Genomic DNA, 23,688 nt, shown 5'->3' with positions numbered 1-23,688 from the left:
CTGGCTTCATAAAGGAATTTAAGACCCTGGAGTGTTCCCTTACATATAATAAAAAGAGTTACAGAATTCTTCTAGACGACCAATTAGAAACAGGAACAAAACCGACAGCCAAATTCAAAAATTGACAGTTAATATTAATCTATTATCCCATTCCTCCTGTATAACCTTCAAGTTTGAATGTAGCTTATAAAATGCTTAGATTTCAATGAGTCCTTGAGGTTTTTTTTTCTCCTCCTTATTCACTTAAAAATACCTTTGTAATAGTAAGAAAATGAATGCATATTACTAGGCTTTCATCTTGAGAATAAATTAGAATTGTTCCAGAACTAAAATATTTGGGCTTATTGCATGTTTTATAATTTGTTCCTCTCCTCAGCAGTTTTAAGGGAACCGTATCGGAGCGTGGTGGCTTTTAACCCAAGAACGCTCCAGATATTTTTATAAAACTATGACATAAACGTGCTAATAATAAGATTCATAGGCCCTCATTATGAATAGATTCAAACGTTCATCCCTAATCGAACGTTTTTTAATATCACTCATTAAGCGGCTCTAATTTCATAGTTTTCAACCTATGGATTTAGATATTTAGATATTAGACTTAATATTTTTAAATTCGTAAGCTTTAAATGGAATGTTCTATTAGCTCCTCATAATGCGAGCCTAGAGGTAAATACGCAAATGTTCCCCATTACTATTTAAGGTATGGCCAACCCTGCTGAACTTGCCAAAGAACAAATAATTGTTTTTTTGTAGGCCTTTTTTTCTTTTCTTTTCAGCGGCACTTCACAAGCTACGAGTTTGTTCTATCTTATAAGATTTCAACAATTGATATCTGTACATTATCATCATAATGATTTTAAAGACACATAAATGGACCTTTTTCAAGCATTTTGTGGGAAACCTTGCCTGTCTCGATAATAATCCGTCAATATTTGTCTTGAATCTTTCTCAGGCGACAGTTAAATGACACGCCAGGCGATCGTTTCGATGCAAGGATATGTTCCCAAAGTAATGTGTCATCATTAAACTCATTCCACGCGTGCAATTGATTTTAGAAAGGCGTCAAAATTGATGGCTAGATAAGGTTCTTTATTGGAGAATGTCCTCAGTGAATTCTTATACTGATTTCTATTTCATATCTTAACGTTTAACCAAATTATCGCATCCTGAACTCATACAACAAGTATTTCCATTAATCCCAAGCGGGAGCCAACGATGCCATCCAGTTGCGCACACCAAAGCAGTCGCTTACCATAAATAGTACAACCAATGATTTTCCGTGCTAGTTTCTCTTAGCTCATACGAGCTTGATATCCACCTAACCGGATTCTACCGAACTTAATTTTTGTCACAATATCAGTTTCAGAAGAAACTTTTGTGGTAAAATAGAAAATACATCAGAAGCCTCAAGACTCAGGAAAATTCTCTCAAAAAGTCCAACAATACCCAGTGTTTTAAAGACAGAAGCAGGCACGTGGACTATCACATATGAAGAATCTCTTAATCTGTTATTAGACACCCACTTTCCTGGTAGCCCTAACATACTCAACGATTTAACATCAGAGTCTCTAGCTTCTACAAGCGATTTAGTTGATCTAATAACGCGGGAAAAACTGCAATGGGCCATAGACAGCTTTGATCCATATAAATCTCCAGGACCAGACGGAATCATTCCGGCCGAACTACAAAAATGCTCAGACATGATCATTCCACCATTGGAAATCATTCTGACAAGCTGTGTAAGGTTGAGATATATTCCCAAAGCCTGGAGAATGACAAAAGTAGTCTTCATTCCTAAAGCAGGGAAACCCTCACACGTTAACCCTAAAGATCTACGACCAATCAGCCTATCATCCTTCCTTCTTAAAACCTTGGAAAGATTGATTGAAATTTACATCAGACATAATTTAAAACCATGTCTCATTTCCACAGCTCAACATGCTTACTCTAAGGGAAAATCAGTAGAATCAGCACTTCACTCGCTGGTACCTATTATTGAACATTCCAAAGAATATAACTTAGTAGCGTTCCTAGATATTATAGAAGCTTTCAACAACGTCAGTTACCAGGCGATCACAACAGCAATGGATAAGCTGAAATTAGAGAAATCACTCATAGATCTTATAAGTCTCATGCTCAAAAGCAGGACAATAATTTCTAACGTGAGAAGTCTTACTACCACCAGATCGGTGAATCGAGGCACTCCCCAAGGTGGAGTCCTTTCGCCTCTTTTATGGAACATGGTAGTAAACGACCTGCTGACATCATTGGAAGCAGAGGGTTTCAAGGTGATTGCCTATGCTGACGACGTTGCAATATCCGTATCTGGGAAGCACCCCCAAGTTCTCTCGGAACTCCTACAAAATGCCCTAAACAGGCTTACTAAATGGGCTAATTAATGTGGATTGGACGTCAACCCACACAAAACAGAATTAATACTCTTTTCGAGAAGATATAAAATTCCTCAGATTAGCCCACCCAAGATTAGAGGAATACCATTAGGCTTTTCCGACCAAGCTAAATATTTGGGCCTCATTTTAGACAAAAACTAAATTGGAAGGCAAATATTGATGAAAGAGTAAAAAAGGCTACTGTAGCGCTTTTTACTAAAAAAAAAGCCATAGGTGGACCGCACTGGACAAGACGGTAAATCTAAATAAGCTCATCAAAGTCCAGCGGTCAGCAGGTATGTGCATCACAGGAGCACTTAGCTCAACACCAACCGCAGCACTGGAAGTGCTTTTAAACCTAGCACCACTTGACATCTTCTCCAAAAAGGTGGTTGCCAACTCATGTGTAAAGCTTAGAGCCACCTCTCAATGGACCAGTAACAATACTGGACATACTACTATTCTAGACTGTTTCAGATCTATCCCAGATCGCTTAGACTATACCACCCCAAAAATGGTATTCGGTAAAAGCTTCCATGTGTCCATCCCTTCAAGATCCTACTGGGAAGAAGAGAGACCCCTGGAAGACGATGCGACGGTTCCGATCACGGAGTTGGAAGTGGTATCTTTTCGGAACAACTGAATCTCAGTCTATTCTATAGACTTCCCAATCAATGTAGTGTATTCCAGGCCGAAGTAATGGCGATTAAAGAAGCACTATCCTGGCTCAAAGAAAACGTTATATTTTGTAAGGATATACGAATCTTCTCAGACAGCCAATCCGCTCTTAAACCTGTCTGTCTCCACAAACTCTCAAACAGTCCACGATTGTCGATCATCTCTGAATGAGATGACGGAACAGTTTAACATTCACCTCATTTGGGTGCCGGGCCACAGAGACATTCCGGGAAATTGTAAAGCCGATGAGCTCGCCAAAAACGGAACACTTCTGCCTCATGTTAGACAAAAACATAACAAAGGAACACCACTTGCTACATGCAAATATCTTCTCAAGCAATATGCTCTAGAAACAACAAATTCTAGATGGTCACAAAGTACCACCTGCCCAGCAACCAAGCAAATATGGCCAAGTATTGACTTAAAACGGTCAAAAGGCTTGATATCACTGAGCAGACAAAGTATAAGCTCTACAATTGGAGTAATAACGGGACACTGCCTCATAGGAAGACATGCTCTGGGGCTAGTGGTCTACACAAATGACTTCTGTACAGCTGCATGGACGAGGAGGAAGAGGAAACGGTCCAACACCTTCTATGTACATGTCCAGAACTCTCCATTATAAGGAATAACTTTCTCGGTAATCCCTTCCTTGATAACACCAGTGAACTGGCAACGATTGACACAAAACGTCTCTCTAACTTTATGAAAAGTACGAAATGGTTTGTTTAAGTTCATTGCTCTCCCATGAGTAACCTCGTTAGTGGTATCACAATGGACCCTTGAGGTATACGTGCGTCAATGACATCGGGACACCCACTCCAACCTAACCTAACCTATCAGCCTCGAGATAGATAGCGTCTCCAGAATCGTCCGCCCCAACAACAGCAAATCTTTTATAGCAATAGCAATACAGCATTATTATCAAACTTATACTCCCTATAAAAGACAATTTTTGAGCATCGTTAATAAACCCAAGTAGTCTTAATAACCCGCAATTATACCATTAAATCAAAGCATTATTTTAAGAAACATATACTTTCTCCTCAAATCTACATCTTCCATTTTTAATTTTAGGAGAAATGTTTTAAAACATTGTATTGTTACATAATGTATGCTTGGCCACTAGACACGTTTCCAAGATTGTCAACGTCGAACTTCTTTAAAGAAGAAGAGAAAAGCAATACTTCTAGCCCAAATGAGAAAATCGTGATGGTCACATTCCACAAGGCGGCGGCGGCGTCCTGAAAATCTGCATCACTAAAGGTTCCTTCCTCCTAACTTCAGAAATAATCAAAATTCTAACTCTTCTCATTCCAACAGAAAAGTGAATCATATTGAGTTAAAGTTAAGGAGTCAAAATAGCTTATCATTTCTGGGCTGGAAAATGGTACCTGCCAATTAAAGTCTAGTACTCTGAAACTTACTAACCCAACGAAGGATTCGATTTTGTATGAAAATCCGACCATAAGAATCTGCCGTCGTGTGTGCTGTAAATACTTGAAAATAGAAATTGCATGAATATTAGACCAACGAAGACAAACTATCTTTTCTTATTATATATCCAAGGATCTCAAATTGACAACAGTTCCATGTGATACCTATTAGACAATTGACAGGTTGAATCCAAAACTAACAAAAAACGTTTGAGCTCTGACTATATTGGTGTTGAAATCTAGGAAACCCGCTGGCCTTCATTTACCGGAAACGGTTATTTAAACATGTTGGAGGAATTTCTTCAATCATTGTTGTACATATGTATAAATCAAAAACGGAAAATAGGGACTTAAAAAAGCAAATCACTTCATAGAAACATTTTGACCAACTCAAAAAATTAAATTGTTAAATAATAAACTCTTCAGTCACTACGAATTTTCAACCTTGTTTGTATTTTGTTTTTTCTTTTTTAAATTTTCTTCATAAATAATTTCTACTTTTTATCTCATTTTAATATAATTTCTATATCTTCTTTATTTTTTTTTTTTTTGTATTTTAAATACCATCAAGGAAAATATTTTTCAGCACCATTTGTTTTTTTTTTTCATTTTAATAATTTTTGTGTTATTTAAAAGTATGTGTGTGTTTCATTAGGTGAATAAAATTTAAAACATTCCTGAAAATATAAACAATACCTACCGCATAACTTAATAAAACAAAAATAAATCAACAACAAAATCGAAAAAAAAAAACAATTTTAAAGAAAATAAGAATAAATCATTTCATTTGAAAATATATATATTGTTTTGTTTTATTTAAATAAATAAAATCATATGTAGCTACATAATAAATTCAATACATTAACAAAATGAACAAAGTATAAGTAGAGACAGAAAAAACAACAAAGAGATATAAATATTATGTATGTCTTACTTAAACAATATTAAAATATTAATTTAAAACAAAACGAACAAAAAGAAAACATAACATATACAAAATACATCAGACAAACACAATGGACTAGTTTTTTCAATAATTTTTTTTCTTTTTGTTTTAAAGAACAATAAACTATATAGTACAACAAAAATTATATTTTTGAGACATAAATTAAATTAATAGACAAAAACATATAAATAAACATAAAACACAAAATATTAATTCATGCGCAACATACCAAAAATTAAGAATATTGTTTTTCTTTTTTTTACTTGATTTTGTTAAAAGACATTAAAATGTGACAGAAAAATTTGGTTTCATTGTTTTATTTTTCCTTCGTTGAAACAAATATTTTAATTTTTTTGTGCTGGAAAACCAAATAAAATTGTAAAGAAGCAAAGAAAACTGTTTTTATTTGTTGTTGTTGTTTACTTGTTGAAACCACAGATAGTAAAATAAATTTCTATTTTTTCGTTGTTTAACGTTGGTGTAGTTTTGTTTTCTATTAGTTTTTGTTTTTGTTGTATTTTAAATTTATTTCTTCTTCTTTTTTGTGATTGAAACTTTAAATTTTAATTTTTCTACTTATGCGATCTTTTTTTACTAATTTTAATTTTAAGCATTTGTTTTAATATAATTTTTGGTTTAATTAAATTTATATTAATTGAGAATTAAATCAAGTTGTCATATAAAAAAAGGCGGATAGAATAGTCAAGAAGTGAGGTTTTTTCAGCTTTGAAATTATTTCAAAGATAAAGAAAAGTTGTTTGATGTTTTTTTTATAACAAACCTTTAGGGTTAAAAAAATGTGTCCTCTTTAAGGAACAATAATCAAAAGCGGATAGAATTTATTAAAAAGCTTTGGAATCGAAACTAAACTAGGAGGGGTTTTTGTCCTTTTTTAGGGAACAGTGTTAAAAAAACTGCGGAATCAAAACTAAGCTACAAAATACCCTCATAAATTAAGGTATGTCAATTATGTATTAATAAAATGATAAAATCAAATCTTAATTAAGCATAGAAAATGCGAAAGCCTTTATTGATTTGAGGTGTCTTTTATAAAAGGAGCCCATTTAAAAGAATAAATTTTCAAAATATCAAAAGCTTTACCAGTGTCACTCCGGAAAAGAGTTTTAGAATTTTAATGGTGTGGAATGGAAAAAAATAGAAAGCTCCGACCCTGACGAGGATAATAAAAGTTAATTTAGAAATGTATAGACTTAAAATGAACGTTTTTTTATAAAACCCCTCTTCTTGACTTTTCTAACACAGTTATTTTCTATATGCTGCTCGTTTTTTGTTTAAGGAAAAGAAGATTTTTTTATAAAAATTTCTAAAACTTCTATAATTAACTACTACAAATATTTTTCTTTAATTAATTATAAACTTTGTTTAAATTAATTATTATATTTTGTTTGTTTGTAATATATATTTGTGTAGGTAATTTTTTATATAAATATATTAGGAGGGATAAAGAATTTGATAGTTGTTTTTTTTTGTTTTGTTATTATTTTTGGTTTTGTGGTTTTATTAAGAACCAAAAGAGATAATTTCGAAAATTCCTTCTTTTACAATTTTTAAAAAATAGAAAAAAAACAACAAAGAAGTAAAATCAAAAGGAATAAATACTAACGAAATTTATTCTACGATAACGATTAAATTTTGCTACAATAATTTTAAATTTTGTTTTCATTTCTTTTCTTTGTGTTGTGTCGAATTGATAATAATAGTTAATAATAATAAAAATTTATTTTCTCTTATGAGTTCTTGTTTTTTTTTGTTTTTGTTAGATGATTTTTTTCTTTTATTATTATTTTGTATCTACAAAATTTTTATATATTATACATATAAATATTTGTTTTTATTGTTATATTAATTGTATACGTTCCTCTCACATACGTTTTCGTTATTAATATTTCTTCTTATTATTTTAGTTTTGGAATCAAAATGTGTAAATTTATGTATTTGTGAAAATCATGATTTTTTTTATTGATTTTTGTTTTGTTTTATTTTTAGTTTTTTTTTTGTCTCAATTGTAGATTAAATATATATAATATAATATTTTATATAAATGTATATATAATAATATTAATAATAATATAGTAAGGTGTATAATATTTTTTATTAATATTCTTTGTTTTGTTTTATTTTCTTAAAAATGGTGTTTTTATCTCATTATCTCATTTCTCTGCATTATTTTTTCTCTTGGTTTTATATTTTTGCTTAAATTTGCATTTTTTCCTACGTGCAATAAATTATTTTTGTAAACAGAAAAAAAAATTAACCAAAAGAAATTAAATTCTTAGATAATAGAAAAAAAAAATGAATGAATTGAAAATCGAGCACATTTTTCGATTGTAGGAAAATAAAGTGTGGATATTAACATAATTTCGTTTGGTATTATCTCGAAGTAAGAAATATTATAAAAATTAGTGTTTAGTTTTTGTTTCTACAATAATCATGGAATTCAGTACAAGTTGTGAATTTCTCTTAGTTTTAGGTTTTTTGTAACAATTTTCTGTTCTTTAGTTTAGTAGCCTTAAAACTTTTTGTGTATGTTTTGCATTAATTATTATTAACATGAAGTTTTGTTTTTTTTTTTGTTCTTGTTTAAATTAACATGATTTACAAGAAAAAGAAAAACAAAAGACCGCGTAAACAAAAAAAAATAAAACTTAACAATATTAAGAAAAAATAAAACTTCACACTTAAAACGAAAATAAATAAATAATAATGCGGACTTTTTGAAATACAAATAAAAAATTAATGTAAAAGTAAATTTAAAAACGCAAACAATTGATTTCGATTTAGTATTTGTAAAAATTACGTTTGCTTTTGTTTGTTTGTTTTGAAGCTGACTTGTAAGACCCGATTGCCCAATGTATAACCATTTAATGATTGTATAGCAACAACAGCTTCTTCGTAATTGGTCATTGTAACGAAGCCGAATCCTTTGCATTTGTTTGTCTGGAGATCACGAATTACCTGGAATAGATGTGGACTTTATTTCTTATTTTGACATTTTTATATTATATAATGACTACAGTGACAAATATTGAAAATTGTCTAATGGTGTGAAATTTATTAATAAATGCTTATATTTGACTTAACTTTATGGACGCTAGGTCTTTTAGCCCAAAACCATATCACCCAAAAATTTAATAAGATATAATTTTGTATAAGATTATTATTATTAATACGACAGAGAGGTTTTAAACCCAAAAAAACCTATGTTTCTCTTCACTGCCGCTAGAGTTATTTTATAAACTATAACAGATACGAAAATCATCATGGAAGCTTTATTTAAAAAATTAAATGAGCTTTAATTTAATTTTTTTTTATACGAAAAATGGCTTTCGGGATGAAAGTGAAAAATTGAAACAAACACCATGTTTCTCTTAACTGCCGCTAGAGCTCACGTCGGTTTCTTGGGGACTTTTTTTGGGTCCTAACCAGACATTCCTTAGTAAGTGTGCCAAGTTTCAAAACGGTTGGATTTTTTTTTGGTGAAGGCAATTTTGTTTGTTCATTGACTGGACTATTTAATCTTTTTAGACTCTGTGACCAAATTTGGGCTTTATGACATTTTAAGAACCAAACGGCAAAACTCGTGTTTATATTAAAGATTTATTTTTAACCAAAAATTAAAAGCGGCACTGCCTTACTCAACTTTATAAAAGGCAAGACAAATCTGAAGCTAACTACTCTACATCAAAAAATTGCACGTACTACAGCAATTGAAAATAAATGGGTTTCCCTTACACTATGAACTTCCTACCACAAATCTGAAACGCAACAAAATTGCAACAAAATGTTCGAGCTTTGTGTAATGGTTTTTTGTTTACCGTTAGTAGAATTTTGCCAGGAATGTCAAAAAATTGTTCGTACATCAACAAAAATGTTCGTACATTGCTCTTTTCTCTAACAAAATGGAAATAACGGTTCTTTTTGAAATGTAAATTGTGTACTGTAATGATATTGAGAGATCTAGGCTCAGCATGGCGTGGTGTGTTGATCTTTTCAACTTTTTACTTGCGACATATAGGAACTATATGGCAAGTTTTGCATTCGTGCAAAATTTCGAACTCGAGATTTTAATCAAACATGATATAACCACAAATCTGAAACGCAACAAAATTGCAACAAAATGTTCGAACTTTGTGTAATGGTTTTTTGTTTACCGTTAGTAGAATTTTGCCAGGAATGTCAAAAAATTGCTCGTACATCAACAAAAATGTTCGTACATTGCTCTTTTCTCTAACAAAATGGAAATAACGGTTCTTTTTGAAATGTAAATTGTGTACTGTAATGATATTGAGAGATCTAGGCTCAGCATGGCGTGGTGTGTTGATCTTTTCAACTTTTTACTTGCGACATATAGGAACTATATGGCAAGTTTTGCATTCGTGCAAAATTTCGAACTCGAGATTTTAATCAAACATGATATAACGATGGTAGAGAAGTCGAAAAAAGTGGGTCCCGCGATTCCGTCCGGTCGGTTTTGTCTGTCTGTCCACGCTCCTACAGCCTAAACCATTGGGTCGATTGAGTTCAAACTTGGAAGTTAAGGTTTTGAGCAGATTCGCGTTAGGCGTTTTTTTCATTTTTTTTTTAAGATCAAAACTAACAGTGGCCCCCATACAATTTTTTTGGTCAAAAACCGAAAATTCGAATTTTCTCAAAAACAAACCGATAGATTTTTTTTAAATTTTCTCTACAATTTTATTTTTTGACTTGGCTTCTTTTTATAAGAAAACCATATTTTTGTATTGCTCAGGAAAGGTACCGCTCATAGAACCGTTATTTTGTTTTTTAATTTTCTCAACAACTTATGAACTGATTTTAATAATTTTTTTTCTGAATAAGCTCCTATATTGCCTTAACAATATTTGATTAACAAAAATGCAAGTTTTAATTGTTTGGATTTTTTAAAAAATATTGAATTTTTATTTTTCAAAACTCTATATCTCAAAAACAGGTCAACAATTTTTTACTAAATTCAAACGTAAGACGTATATTTACAATCGCTAAACAACTGCATTCCAAAAATATTTTTAGAACATAATTGGAAAATTTTATATATAAAAAATTAATTTAAAAAAAAACGGCTCTAACGATTTTCAAAATAAACATTTGAAAAATCAACGGTTTTTTTATTTATAAAATGGCATTTAAATTTTTGAAGACAAACTTATTTTTCAGGTAAAATTTTGAATCTTAAAATATTATTTTTTAAATTATTTTAACTGTGCATGAGCCCGAAAGAGCGCATTGTTTTGACAAAATTGTAATTACATTCCTATCTTTCATCCAAATTAATGCATTTGGTACACATTTATATGATATATTTAGTCAACAATCTATTTTAAAGAGTCTATCAAGAAATATTATCTTGGTAACTTTGAATATGTGATTTTAAAATATTATTCTTTACGAATAAGGTTGTTTCACACATGATTTACTGGCCTTCGCCTATATAAAAAAATAAATACTTAGTACCTACAAGTTAAAGAAACTTGCCAGAAAGAGTAGATATATGTATTTTCTATTAGAATCACTTTTTCAACGCATACACATTGTACCTATTTATAAAGGTATTACGTATACAACTTCTACAACTACTGCTTACGTGTCACTTCTTAACTAAAATCCAAAACGCACAAGAGTCTGACTGTAAACAACGCATGAACAGCAATTTCTTGTACTTGTTCGCATGCTTGTTTTTTAAAACTTTAGTGAAAAAAATAGACTGAACGTAATAACTCCATGTTTGCGCTGAAAACTTAAGAAGGAATGTAGTATGTAACTTCTAGCCACCAATAACATTCCTTCATTATCATCATAAACATGTCCTTATCTATCTATCTGCATAAAGCTAAGCACGCCAAGTGAACTATTCTATGGTCGTTTTAGACATCTACCTGCTACCTAACTACACAACCAATAGGCGATCGCCTTACAATTTAAACATTCATGGTCTGCCTCTTTCTTATCTTATTTATTTTCCATCCTGGTTCTTCTAATATGAAATTACAATAAAGCTATCTAAAGGAAAAAAGCTTTTAAGGAACAAGTTGAATCTATATGAATCGCATTGTAGCTTTATAGGTAATAGAAACCATTTTTCATATACAAAGATGGTACACAAGTAAAACAAGACTTATGAATGTAAATAAAAACAAATATCGGTAAAAGATCCTAAACAGCTGACTTATGCATACAAAAGTTTGTTTCATCTCCTTATTAGATACAATATTAAGCCATTTTGTTTGTTATATAAAGTGCGTTGATATAAATAAAACAAAAACAAATTCATAAACCTTCATATGGTAGCTCTTTATGTGAAAACATATACGAGGATAGACTCAAATAAAATGAAGGAAATTGTGTTGACTTTTTGGGTCGAAAATTAATTATCTCCCTTATACTGCTGGCTACTTATGGGAATGGGATTAATATTTTTCTCTCGCTCCCTCTGAACTTCTCCACTTTCAAAACTAACGCCACACCAACGACTCGGCATCTGGTTGCCCTAAAAGTTTCTGCTCATGAGAGTACTATGGTTTTCATATACAAAGATCGTGCGGTTTTTTTGACAATTCAAATGGCATTTATATCTTTGAAGCCAAACTTATTTTGCAGGTATATTTTTAAATCTCATATAAGTACTTTTTTAAACAGACTCTTTGCATACAGGAGCAAGTTCGTGCGACCCAGTCGTGCATTTTATTTTTTTTTATTTTGCGAAGTTTTTTTAAAACGACGGAAAAAGTTATGCTGAGATATTGTCAACTATTGGTAGACCACGGCCTACAGTTCAATATATACATATTAAAAATTGTTTGAAAAATAAAAGTTTTGAAGTGGCCCCAGGAAGAGGTCGAAAAAAATACAAGACGCTCATATGGAACAAAAAAATGAAAGAATGGTAAAGGCTGATCCCAAGTTAAGTGTTCCTAAAATAGCAAAATGATAGAATATCGCTTAACCCTCAAACTGTTCGGAACTTTCTGCATTCAAAGGGATATAATGGTCGCACAGTAAAAAAAACCTATATTCCAAAAGCAAACGTTTCAAAACGCTTGAACTATGTGAATGCATACGTTTCGAAACCAGATGATTTTTGGAAGAATCTGTTATTCCTTGACGAGTTTAATGTCTTTGGGTCGGACGGTCGCAAATTTGTGTGGAGGAAACCAAACACAGTATTAGATGTGAAGAAATTGCAATTAACGGTGAAACATGGAGGCGGAAATGTTATGGTCTGGGGAGCTATGGGGTCCAATGGTGTGGGAAATTTAGTTTTTATAGAAACAATAATGGATAAAAACAAATATTTACAAATTTTAAAAGAAAATTTGAAAGCCAGCACTTTAAAAATTGGCTTTAAAGACGTCTTTTTACTTGTGTAAGACAACGACCCTAAACATTTATCAAGGATAGTAAAGGAGTGGCTTCTCTATAATGTTAAATCGCAATTGCCTTATCCTCCCCAATCCCCTAAATGCCATTGAGTATCTTTGGGATTATTTAGGAAGAAAGATCCGAGAATCAAAAATAAGTAATAAAAACCAGCTTAAAGCCGTTATACTGGAAGAATGGAACAAAATTTAGCCGGAAGTCACTTCAAAACTAGTTCTTTCTATGAAGAATCGCCTTCAGAATGTTATAAAAGCGAAAGGTTATCACACTCGCTACTAAAACTTACATATATATATTTACATAATTAAGTTTTTTATCACTGTACGTGCAATTTTTTGACCTTTGATTTTCTACTTTGCCTAATTTGTTGCATTTTTTTTCTTCGTGAAGTTTGTACTAATTTATTTATTTTTTTTTTTTTAATTGGTAACGTCTTTTTTTAATTAAATTGTAATTAATATTTTCTTAAAATGTGTGATACCATGATTTTAAAAAATTATAAAATGTATATGTATGGCCCACCCTGGTCTATATTTAAAACAAATCTACCAAGAGTAATTGTTGTCATGAAAAGTGCTTTTTGAAATTAATCGTTCAGATTCGGCCTACAAATGTCAGGCCCCAAATTGTATAAAAATGAATGTATGTTTCGAGCATCAAGACAGCTTTAATAGAGATGGAATTGTTTAATACTGTCCCATTAACGGAGGCGCTTTTGGAAGTTGAGTTTGAGTTCAATATTGGAGGTATAAGAGGGGTTCGTGTGGGTTCAGTATTTATTGCGGTGATATTGACATTTTGTTCGTTTTAAAGGGGGGTGGGGGATAGAATTTATAGCAAGAATTCAGTTTTTGTGCGTCTTTTCTAAAGCTTTTTCTTTGGTTTGCTAGTTACACTTTTTGCGTTTACACTCAAACCAGATTGCACAAGAATATTCTCATCTGCAGAAGAGAAAGAACAAAACGTTTCAATACTCAAAATAATTCAACTTAATTTTAATTATATCATAGTTCCATTGTTAAACTAGCCGATTATGGTATTAAATTTGAAAAGAAAGTCTTTAACTGTAAAATGTAGAATGAACTCAAGCTCACTCCTGCTGACTTATTCTAGCGTCTGATCTTGATCTTTCTTCTAATTAATAAAAAAAGAAGCACTTCGACTTTACTTGAACACATATAATAAAAGAACGCCAACAGGAAGTTAAAAGAATCTGTGATGTGACCCAAACTGATAACTTCCTATCCGTGATCGTCTTTCGATATTTCTTAAAGTTAAAAAAAATAATGAAGAACAACATTTTGTGGATGATAAACAAAAATAATGAAGTACAACATTTTGTGGATGATAAACAAATTTTCGAAGTGAATTTCTTTTTTTGTTCTCAAAATATTTGAGTTAAGAACCATTTGTTAGGTTTTTCAAAGTTGTCAAATGGATTTTTCTTAAATATGAACTTAAAGTTAAGAATTTATATTATATTCTAACACCAAAAAAAAATGAAATGGGATGGGAAAATCTATCCCATCCAAAAAAAAAACTAAGTCTTGTAGGGACAAATCAAGGAATTTAGTATAAATATACAAATACAATGATATCAATGGAAAGTGCAAGATATTAAAATACCAACTGTATACAAAAAATTACAAACTTAATTTCTAATGCTCACCTTAACTGATTGCACGGCCCCAAACGGTCCAAACAATTGCCACAACACATTCTCTTCAGTCTCTGGGGCCAAATTATAAACAAAAATACACCAACCAGATCCATTGATGGTATTCCCCGGAATCATTGTGTTGGCTAAGAGATCACCAGTCAGTGGGGAATATCTGGGAATAACCGAACTAAAATCCAAAATAGAATTAAATTCACATACAACAAATTATTTAATTTTAAAATCAGACCTATAACGTCCAGCAGCGGTAGGATGATGTATGGCAGCAGCAGCTGCAGCGGCAGCAGCTCCACCTGCAAATCTCGCTCGTGGATTTTGGGGCGCAATATAGGCAGCGGCGAGAGGTGCCAAAGCTTTGCTGCTGCTCGGGTTGTTGGCGAATTTCACTGTAATTGGATCGGTGGCGTTTTTCGGTACAGTTCCGTTCAGTTCCTTGATGGCACGATCTGCCTCATGGCGTTGATCAAACCGAATGAAGCCGACACCTTTTGAAAGACCTGTAGTTAGATACATTTATGGATAGTGTACAATGGTTTTAGTTTTTTTTTTTAGGCTAAAGGCGGACTATAACGATTCTTTGAGATTCTGACTAAATGAGATAGAAACCTTATTTCCAGCTTACTTATTTTTCTTTTTATTCATTAAGTACTTTAAGATTTAGCAAACAAAAATTTAATAAGGACAGCGGGCAGGGTTTGAAAAGACTAAAGGCAAATGCAGTTCATGATTTTTAAAAACAAAAATGTAGAAGACAGAGATAGAGTTATATAGATAGAGATAGAGAAAGAGAGATAGAAGAAGGAAGAAGGAAAAAGCTTTCGTTTCTATGAAAATTATTAATGTCTGGATTTTTATTTTTTATTTGTTTTTAAAGTTATCTTTTGCATTATGGCGTACAACAGTAAATCAAAAACAAAAAACTTTATGGCGAATTAGTTTAAATTCAAAATCATAAACAAAAACAAATTAATTCAAAATATAAGTGAATGAGACACATCGAATTCGAATATACAAATGAAAAATTAGAATTAAACAAAAACGAAAAACAAAGAAAAATAATTAATAATAAATAATAACGAACAACAAATTAAAACAATAAAACCACAATAATTTCGTGTTATTATAAACACAAAATTTTATACGGAAAAAATTATTTTGGTTACCTACCGGAATCACTACTAGCTCCACCTGAAGGTACAAAATATTTTTTTGTTAAAACGTAATGTATTAAATTTTGTCTTTTTAATTTTGTTTTTTTTTTTTGTTATTTTGTATTAAATTAAAAATTAAAATCAAATTTTGTAAATTTTTGTTTTTCTTAAACTTTTGTTTTATTTCTATAAAAATCCAGAACTTTTTTTGTTTTAATTTTTTTTTCATTTTTTACTTAAGGTTAGTTTTTTTTTATTTCTCCAAAAAAACAAAAATATTTTGTTTAGATTTTTTTTGAAATTCTACATTTTTATTTATATTTTAGTATTTTGGTTTTTATTTTTACCTGTGATATTGTCGCATAAAATTCTTGAGGTAATTATTTTTCCAAATGGACTGAATAGTACTTCTAGATCTGGTTGGGTCATATTCTTTGGAAGACCAGATACATATAGATTTGCTCCCTTAATTGATTCTGAGCTAGGACGGGCGATTGACACCTATAGGAAAAATAAAACATATTAATATATTTGTATCTAAAAAATGTTAAATATACAAACAAAACTTACTTTAATGGTTTTATTTTGTAAACGAAGACCATTTAAGGAGTTTATTGCTTTTTCGGCATCTTCTTGTTTAACATAGTTAACAAAACCATAGCCGAGACTTTGGCCTTTTATTTTTTCAATTTAAATGAAATAAATTATTAAATATTAAGTTTTAATTGTAAATATTTTTGTTAGATTAATAAGAATTTATTGTTTTAATTAAAAAATAGAATATATTGGCATTCCGATGATAGCCATAGTTAAAGAAAACAAGATATAAAGAAAACACATGTTTAATTGTTTATCAAAAATGTTGTATATCTTAACCTTTTACATGGAAATGTATTTTATGTTTAGGTACGTTGGTAGCTGTTATTAAAGTATTAAAAAAAAACTTTGTAAAAATGTCATTGAGAATGATATTTAAGACGAGTAAAGTGTTTCAACTCAGTGAAGGAGTTAATGGAGCAGGTTCTTAGACCAGATGAGCAGCTTCTTTAAAACTCTTTCGGAATTATGACACAGCCAAACCTTATTTTTATAACAAATAGAGTTTTGACTTTGAACAGGTACTTCTTTTATTTATATGTGTAAGAGGGCTCTTAATTAAACAAAAAATTACTAAAATTCTTGAAGTCATCAAAAGTTGTTTTAAAAAAAAACTTTATAGTAATATATGTACATATGTATTGTATGAACATAAAATCTATAGTATTATCATGACCTTGAAAGTTTTATGTACAAAAGGTGAAGTAAAAACACTGCTTCAGCTATATGACGCCTTAGCCATAGCTTTTATATATACAAAGTCGACATTTATATCAAATTCCTGAAAAAAACTTAAAACTCGAAATTATTTGAAAAAAGTTTATAAGTTTTTGAAGAAACAGAACACTGAAGGGAGATTTTTTAGCTATTATCTTTTTCGCAACGCTGGTTTAAACAGCTAACGCACGTTTCGTGTTTTTTTTTCACTGTAAAACATCTTCAGTTTGGTCTATAATCGTTTGCAAATTATTGAATTTTACTCTGTTAAGAAAGTTCATCGCTCTCTTCTCCCAGCGAGCGACATAGTTCATTTTTGGCTCAATGGGTATGTAAATAAGCAGAATTGTCGATTTTGGAGTGAATATCAGCCAGAAGCATTGAAAGAGCTACCAATGCATCGCAGTTTGGTGCGGTTTATGGACTGGTGGCATCATTGGACCGCACATCTTCAAAGATGATGCGAATCGTAATGTAACTTTGAATGGTGAGCGCAACAGTGAGAGGATATTACATTTTGTTTTGACCAAAATGCAAGAGCTTGGCTTGCATGACATGTGGTTTCAACAAGACGGTGCCACATGCCACACAGCATGTGCAACAATGGACTTTTTGAGAAGCGAGTTCGGTGAAGATTTTATTGCACGTTCGGGTCCGGTCAATTGGCCGCCTAGATCGTGCGATTTAACGCCTTAAGACTATTTTTTGTGAGACTATGTTAAAGCTCAAGTCTTTACAGACAAACCCGCTTCAATTGACGCATTGGAAGACAACATTGAAGCATTTATTCGTGAGATACCGGAGAAATGTTGGAAAGAGTATGCCAAAATTGGAATAAGCTGATAGACCGTTTGAGGCACAGTGAAGGTCAACATTTGCATTAAATAATCTTCAAACATTAAATTATATGGACTATTAGACGAAACGAAAGGAGTCATCGCGTAGACTCTCTGACCAACAAAAAGAAACTACTACAAATTTTTCATCGTCTCGAACAGAATTATATACTCCCCCACACCTTCTCATTTTTTCAGAGTTAGGTTGAAACACACTCTCAAACAGAAAAGACCTAGCTCATATATTCCATAGGGAACTTTAAAAAAAAAGTTCAAAAAATCCACGTGGCCACATCAAAGTTTATTTTTTTGTGTTTTAGGAAATTTTTGGAGGTTTTGTTTTAGCGTTGTTGTTTTTTGTTTTAGCGTTGTTTTAGTGATTTAAGCCATAACAACTATTTTTATGCTAAAGCATTTGAAAAGTGTTAAGCAATTTTAGATATTTTTAGGAAACGTAGTTGAGATTGTTGTTAATAATGTTAAATCTCTCACTCACCGAAAATTGTACAGTAAACCATATTCTACCACATTTGGCTAATGCTGGCAAACCAATGTTAATGCAAGACGCTCAAGAGGCAAGGAGGCAAACATAAGGTAAAGTAACATCACCACTTGTCAGGTCATTAAAAACATCTGGTCTAGACTATATTTAAAGAGCTCAAGGCGCTTGCTATCTCTAAATAAGTCGTACATTTATATAAGCTCAACAATTTGTATCATAGCCGTCAATAGGAAACCACGCCACGTGGCTAGGTATATTCTCAAATGACTTTTGAAGAAGCTGTATGGACGAGGAAGAGGAGGTAATAGCTCTAGCTCAAACATGCAAGACTTAACTAGAAGAATTTTTCTATATAACGATCTCAATTACATTAGTTTTTCACTTGGTAAGGCACTAAAAATAATTGTATTGAGCTCAGAAAAAGCCTGGAGATTCATGTTGTATCACAATGGGCCAACAACTCGCTTAAGTGCGTTCTTCTTATGTCACGTCAGGTGTATCAAACTGCACAGTTTTTATTGTTGTTAATTTTCTTTTATTTATAAAATAATATTCGTACTTTAAAAAAAAAGATGCTGGCCAGGCCAAAAACATCCCGAGGCTTGAATTAGATGATATCAACACTGAAGACATATGGTTTCAACAAGATGGATCTAGCTGCCACACAGCGCAAGACACCATCGAAATTCTGCGCGAGAGGTTTCATGGTACATGGTTAATGGTTATCACGCTCGAAAGCGACGAGAATTTGCCATCAAAATCATCTGATTTGAAACAGGCTTAAATTCAGCTGGATTTATTCGCCAATATCATCTAAAACTGGACCTATCGAATGCGCACCACCCAGCGAACCACTGCAGCCATTGAAACTATGTTATATTTCACATATTCATAGGGCTCTTTGACATACACTTTCAATATAAGCCTGAAAGGCTTATGCATTATTCCTTTAATACGGATGAAAAATTTGAGTAGCATTTGGCATCTACTTAATTTCAATGAGCATCAGCTAAAAGAAGCTGTACTCCCCACAGCCACTTTTTCGAATATTTAATTTTTTAGGGTAGAAGTTTCACTAAAAATATTCTTCAAACAAGTCAGGTGTCTAGTATCTGATTGGCCCATTGCGAATTAAGGCATTTTTATTGGAAAGTTGACTAGCAAGTTAGTCAAAAAAAATCTCCCTAACTTACTTATGTTTGTCAAAATGACAATTAATTATGTTTTTTTCCATGTAACTGAAAGCTGAACTGTATTACTGTATGATTTATTTATCTTCTGCACAATTCCATTTAATGTTTTGTATAATACTGTGCCTTATCGTATTGAAAAAAAAAAGACTTTGTCTAAACAATACAAAACACAACTTATGATGGACTTGTAACCAGTCGAATGAGTTTACTTTTTTAGATGATAATGTTATTGGTAAAGTAAAAAATACTCAAGTATAGTTCCAAGTTTGAAATTAATGACATCTGAAAAATTACCTTGCTGCCTTGGTCTTATTTTAGGTACAAAGAATGCATTAGTAGGCTACTTATAAAATCCCTTATGTTGTCTGAACGTACCCAATGACATCAGGATCTGTCTGTCACGCGTCGCTGTAAACTCATTGACGAGTCCATTGACGCATATTTTTGAATCAACGAATTAAAAATTTTTTGTGATCGTGTAATGTGTGAGTCAATAAAATTTGGGACGGTCAGTCGAGCCAACGACGAAATTTAATAACGAGTCAACGTTTATTTTTAATGTTAGTCTATTGCAACGTACAATTTGGAAAGTGAAATGACAGATTTTTTAATAATTTAATTTAAAAAAACAGGTAAATTTGATTTATTTTCAAATTATTTGATAAAAGTAATTATCAAAATCACGAGAAAGAGCGACTGGTGGAGCAGTGCCAGAATCGCAAAAATGCAAAAGAAAACATTAAAAACAAAACAAAATTCCTATTATCCAGAATTAAAATCACGTCATATACAATTATTTTGTTTTTTTGCTCTTCTTTCAATTTCAAATTTGTTTGCTGATCGTGCAATTGTACCTTAGTAATGTAATTAAAAATAATACCCGATAGATACTCAAATCTACAAACTTGAGAAATACGGAGGCAGTAGCATCATGGTGCGGTCCAAGATGCTTAAGTAAGTTGCAGGAGAACCAGCTCAGAAATGGGAGTTATACTTAAGCTTTTTACTCCCATATATCTTTGGAAACCCAAATATCTTTCGACGTCGCGATGTAAATTAATAAATAAATTAGGTTGCGCAACAGTCCGTAGAGAACTAGGGCCTAGTGACTTTCAACTCTCAACCACTCTCGTGTACGGGTAATTGCAGGGATGGAGGGGACCTACAGTTTATATGCCGAATCCGAACGGCTAAGTTGAGAAAGAACTTTTTCATGACAAGAATTACTCTTGGAGAATTTGTCAATTCCTCGCAAGAGGCACTGCCCGTAAATAAAAACATAAGGTGGCACAGGTGATGTGATCGTTCCAAAAAAGGTGATTGGTGATGCACATACCGAGAATATCGAGATTTTCAGTCTCATTAATGCAAATGCCATCCATGGATAATGGGAATGAAGAATTTTATGATCTTATCATATTTTGTCGTTTCAGTTCCACATCCGAAGAAAAGTGATGAGAGCCTGAAAACGAATATGAAAAGCTAAAAATACAATCGTCAGCGAAAAAATTAATTGGATTACATGTTACGAAAAGAGATTATTAATAAAAAAGAGTGGTGGAAACAAAACAGAGCTTTATGGAGCACCCCATTTATTTTGTTGTTTTCAGACTTGAATTTATCCAAAGAGGTTCTGATCTTATCAAGTTCTTTTGAAATATCAAGCGCAATAATCTCACTTTCTTGAAAACAATGCAAGGATTTGCTCTATTGTTTGGTGAGATGAATCATAAGATTCCAGTTGAATTACTTATTGCTTTTTCATTCTTCATGAGTTAAAGGACTAAAATTGGTTCTGAGTACCTACCCAGAACCAAGAAACATGTTTTTTTAGGATGTTTTTGATACACGAAAATATACAGATTGGAATAGAAACTCTAATAAAATACGATAAGACATAAATATGACTTTACCATTGAGTGGAATGAAATCAATCATTTTTTAAAATTATCAAAACCCACCTGTAACTTTATCACGGATCAGCTTGCAACTTTCAACTTCACCAACACTGACAAACAAAGACCGAATGTCCTCCTGTGACATTGTCTGTGGCAGATAATTTACAATCAAATTGGTTTTTGGATCTTCCGATGAACTGCCACTTCCGCCATTCTGCTGTTGTTGCTGTTGACCTTCAACCATTCCGCTGGTCATCATTTAGAGATTTGATTAAAATATGTGTTTTAGTGGTAACAATAAAATGTTCAGGGTAGTAGGTAGGAAAGGGGTGTAGGTGTTGTATGAGATCCTTTCGATTAAGGATTTTTTTCAAATTTTTAATAAGTTGTTGATAAACTTTTCTTTTCTTAATGTGTTAACAAAGAAAATGTACGTTTGATAAAATTTTTACTAATTAGAAGTAATTGTTTTTGTTTATAAATGTTTGTTGATAGTAAGAGAAATGTTCTATAGCTAATAATACTGATACAATTTTTAATTAATAATTAATTATGTTTTTTTTTTTCTTTTTTGTAAATTTAACACATAAACGAACGCTGTAATGAAAATTAGAAACAAAAAAAAATTATTATTCAGTCATGTGGATGGATTAATTATTTATTAAACGTACCTTTTTTGCTTAAACTGTTGAGATGCTGAGGTTAGCGAATTAATTAGTGTGTAGAACGTTGTTTTTATTAAGCTTGTGTTTTTTGTTTATTTTTTATTTTAATTCTTTCTTATTTTTGTTTTTGTTTTGTTGTAAAATCGATCACAATATGTGTATAAAAAAGCTTCTTCTTATACTCTCTTATATATTTAACACAAAGAACGATATATAAATAAAACTGCAAAGAGAAAATAAAAATAAGGAAATTAGACTTTGTATTTTTTTGGGATTAAGGAAACTAATATTGATTTACTAGGCTAAGCATATAATTGGAATGCATATAGAGTACAGTGGTTATATGTACATAGGTTTAAATTGAGAACAATGAACGAAAACAGTTGCTGCATTATTTGAAAGAAACACTTTGGGAAACCTTAAAAATAGTGAACTAATTTTTTAATTGAATAAAGTTACGCATTTTATGAATAACTTATCAAGGACAATTCTTTAATTAAGTACATTGTTAACAAGTTTCTTTTTTGTCAGAAAAGAAACCCATACGCGGGGTTGATGGAAATATTAACTTCTTAAATTTTTAGAAAACTTCCCGCAAAAACGAAAATTTCAAAAATCTGTCAACAAAACTTTACGCGAGTTTAGCAATAATTAAAGATTCAATCGGCAGACTCAAAATTGCACAAAATGGTTGTACTAACTCATCCCGAGTAATAACAATAAACTTCTTAACTGTCTACCTAAAAAGTTAAACAACATTTTAATCAACAATAATATTAAAATGGACAGTTTTCCAATAAATGAAATTTCAGAGGTACAATAAGCTGCCAAAGCAATCTAAAAATGTAGTTACCAGGAAATCTTAGGAAACCATAATCTTGAAAACTTAAATTCAAATATGTATAAAATGTGCTTATTTTAATGAACATCATGTGGTTAATAAACATCTTCTCAAAAGAGAAAAATAATTTTAAGGGCATTTACGGGAATTTTATAATACGAACATTAGAAATCTTTCACTTATTTTAACAGAAGTCGAAGATGTTGAAAAGGTTTAGAAAAAAACAGAAATAAAGTTTGAAAGCTTCATGTGCGGGTAAAACGAACATGCAAAGACGAAAGTGGAAACATGAAACATTATAGCAGAACCGCAGTCAATGATGATATATAAGGACCTCTTTTATAGGCGGTATAACCGCGACTACAAACCGAATTCCGCTTTCAGGCAGATTGATTCATTCAATATAGACGATGAAAGCCAACAGTCCCTGCTGGAGTGTAACAAAGCCGCTAGAGCAGATGCCTTAAGCACCGAAATTTGTAAAGAAGATAGAGATAATTCGGAAGAAAGCATGATGAATGGAATCTCAGTATAGTTTGTCCGATACTGAAAAAAAGGAGACCCTCTTAACTATAGAAGAATGAGTATCCTTAAAATCGTTACAAAATCGCCCATCGACAACAACCTGATAGGTCCTTATTAGTATATCTTTAGACCAAAAAAATCCACAGTCGATCCAATATTCACATTACGGCAGCTCCTTAAAAAAAACATAAGAATATCAATATAACACCCACCATTTCT

The 23,688-nt window shown here is 31.6% G+C and overlaps 1 protein-coding gene across 5 annotated transcripts in view; it reads right to left on the bottom strand.

The window, feature by feature from the left end:
- Window positions 1-5,719: 5,719 nt before the first annotated feature.
- The window catches only part of LOC129942595 (ELAV-like protein 4), a 40,999-nt gene continuing 23,030 nt past the window's right edge, over window positions 5,720-23,688 (bottom strand). For 2 of the 5 annotated variants that reach the window (XM_056051606.1, XM_056051605.1), the window contains exons 2-9: window positions 22,110-22,326; window positions 21,502-22,035; window positions 16,266-16,369; window positions 16,043-16,196; window positions 15,712-15,732; window positions 14,774-15,041; window positions 14,536-14,713; window positions 5,720-8,429 (exon numbers count right to left, since the gene is read on the bottom strand). In XM_056051606.1, coding sequence (XP_055907581.1) covers window positions 8,268-8,429; window positions 14,536-14,713; window positions 14,774-15,041; window positions 15,712-15,732; window positions 16,043-16,196; window positions 16,266-16,369; window positions 21,502-21,697 — 1,083 coding nt within the window. In that variant the 5' untranslated portion in view covers window positions 21,698-22,035; window positions 22,110-22,326 and the 3' untranslated portion in view covers window positions 5,720-8,267. The remainder of the gene's footprint in view (window positions 8,430-14,535; window positions 14,714-14,773; window positions 15,042-15,711; window positions 15,733-16,042; window positions 16,197-16,265; window positions 16,370-21,501; window positions 22,036-22,109; window positions 22,327-23,688) is intronic. The other 3 variants (XM_056051608.1, XM_056051607.1, XM_056051609.1) reach the window with 3 other exon arrangements.

This window comes from Eupeodes corollae, chromosome 1 (assembly GCF_945859685.1).
Source record: "Eupeodes corollae chromosome 1, idEupCoro1.1, whole genome shotgun sequence".
Lineage (NCBI taxonomy): Eukaryota > Metazoa > Arthropoda > Insecta > Diptera > Syrphidae > Eupeodes > Eupeodes corollae.
The sequence above is the reverse complement of the archived record's forward strand: the minus strand, read 5'-3'. Positions and strand labels throughout refer to the sequence as shown.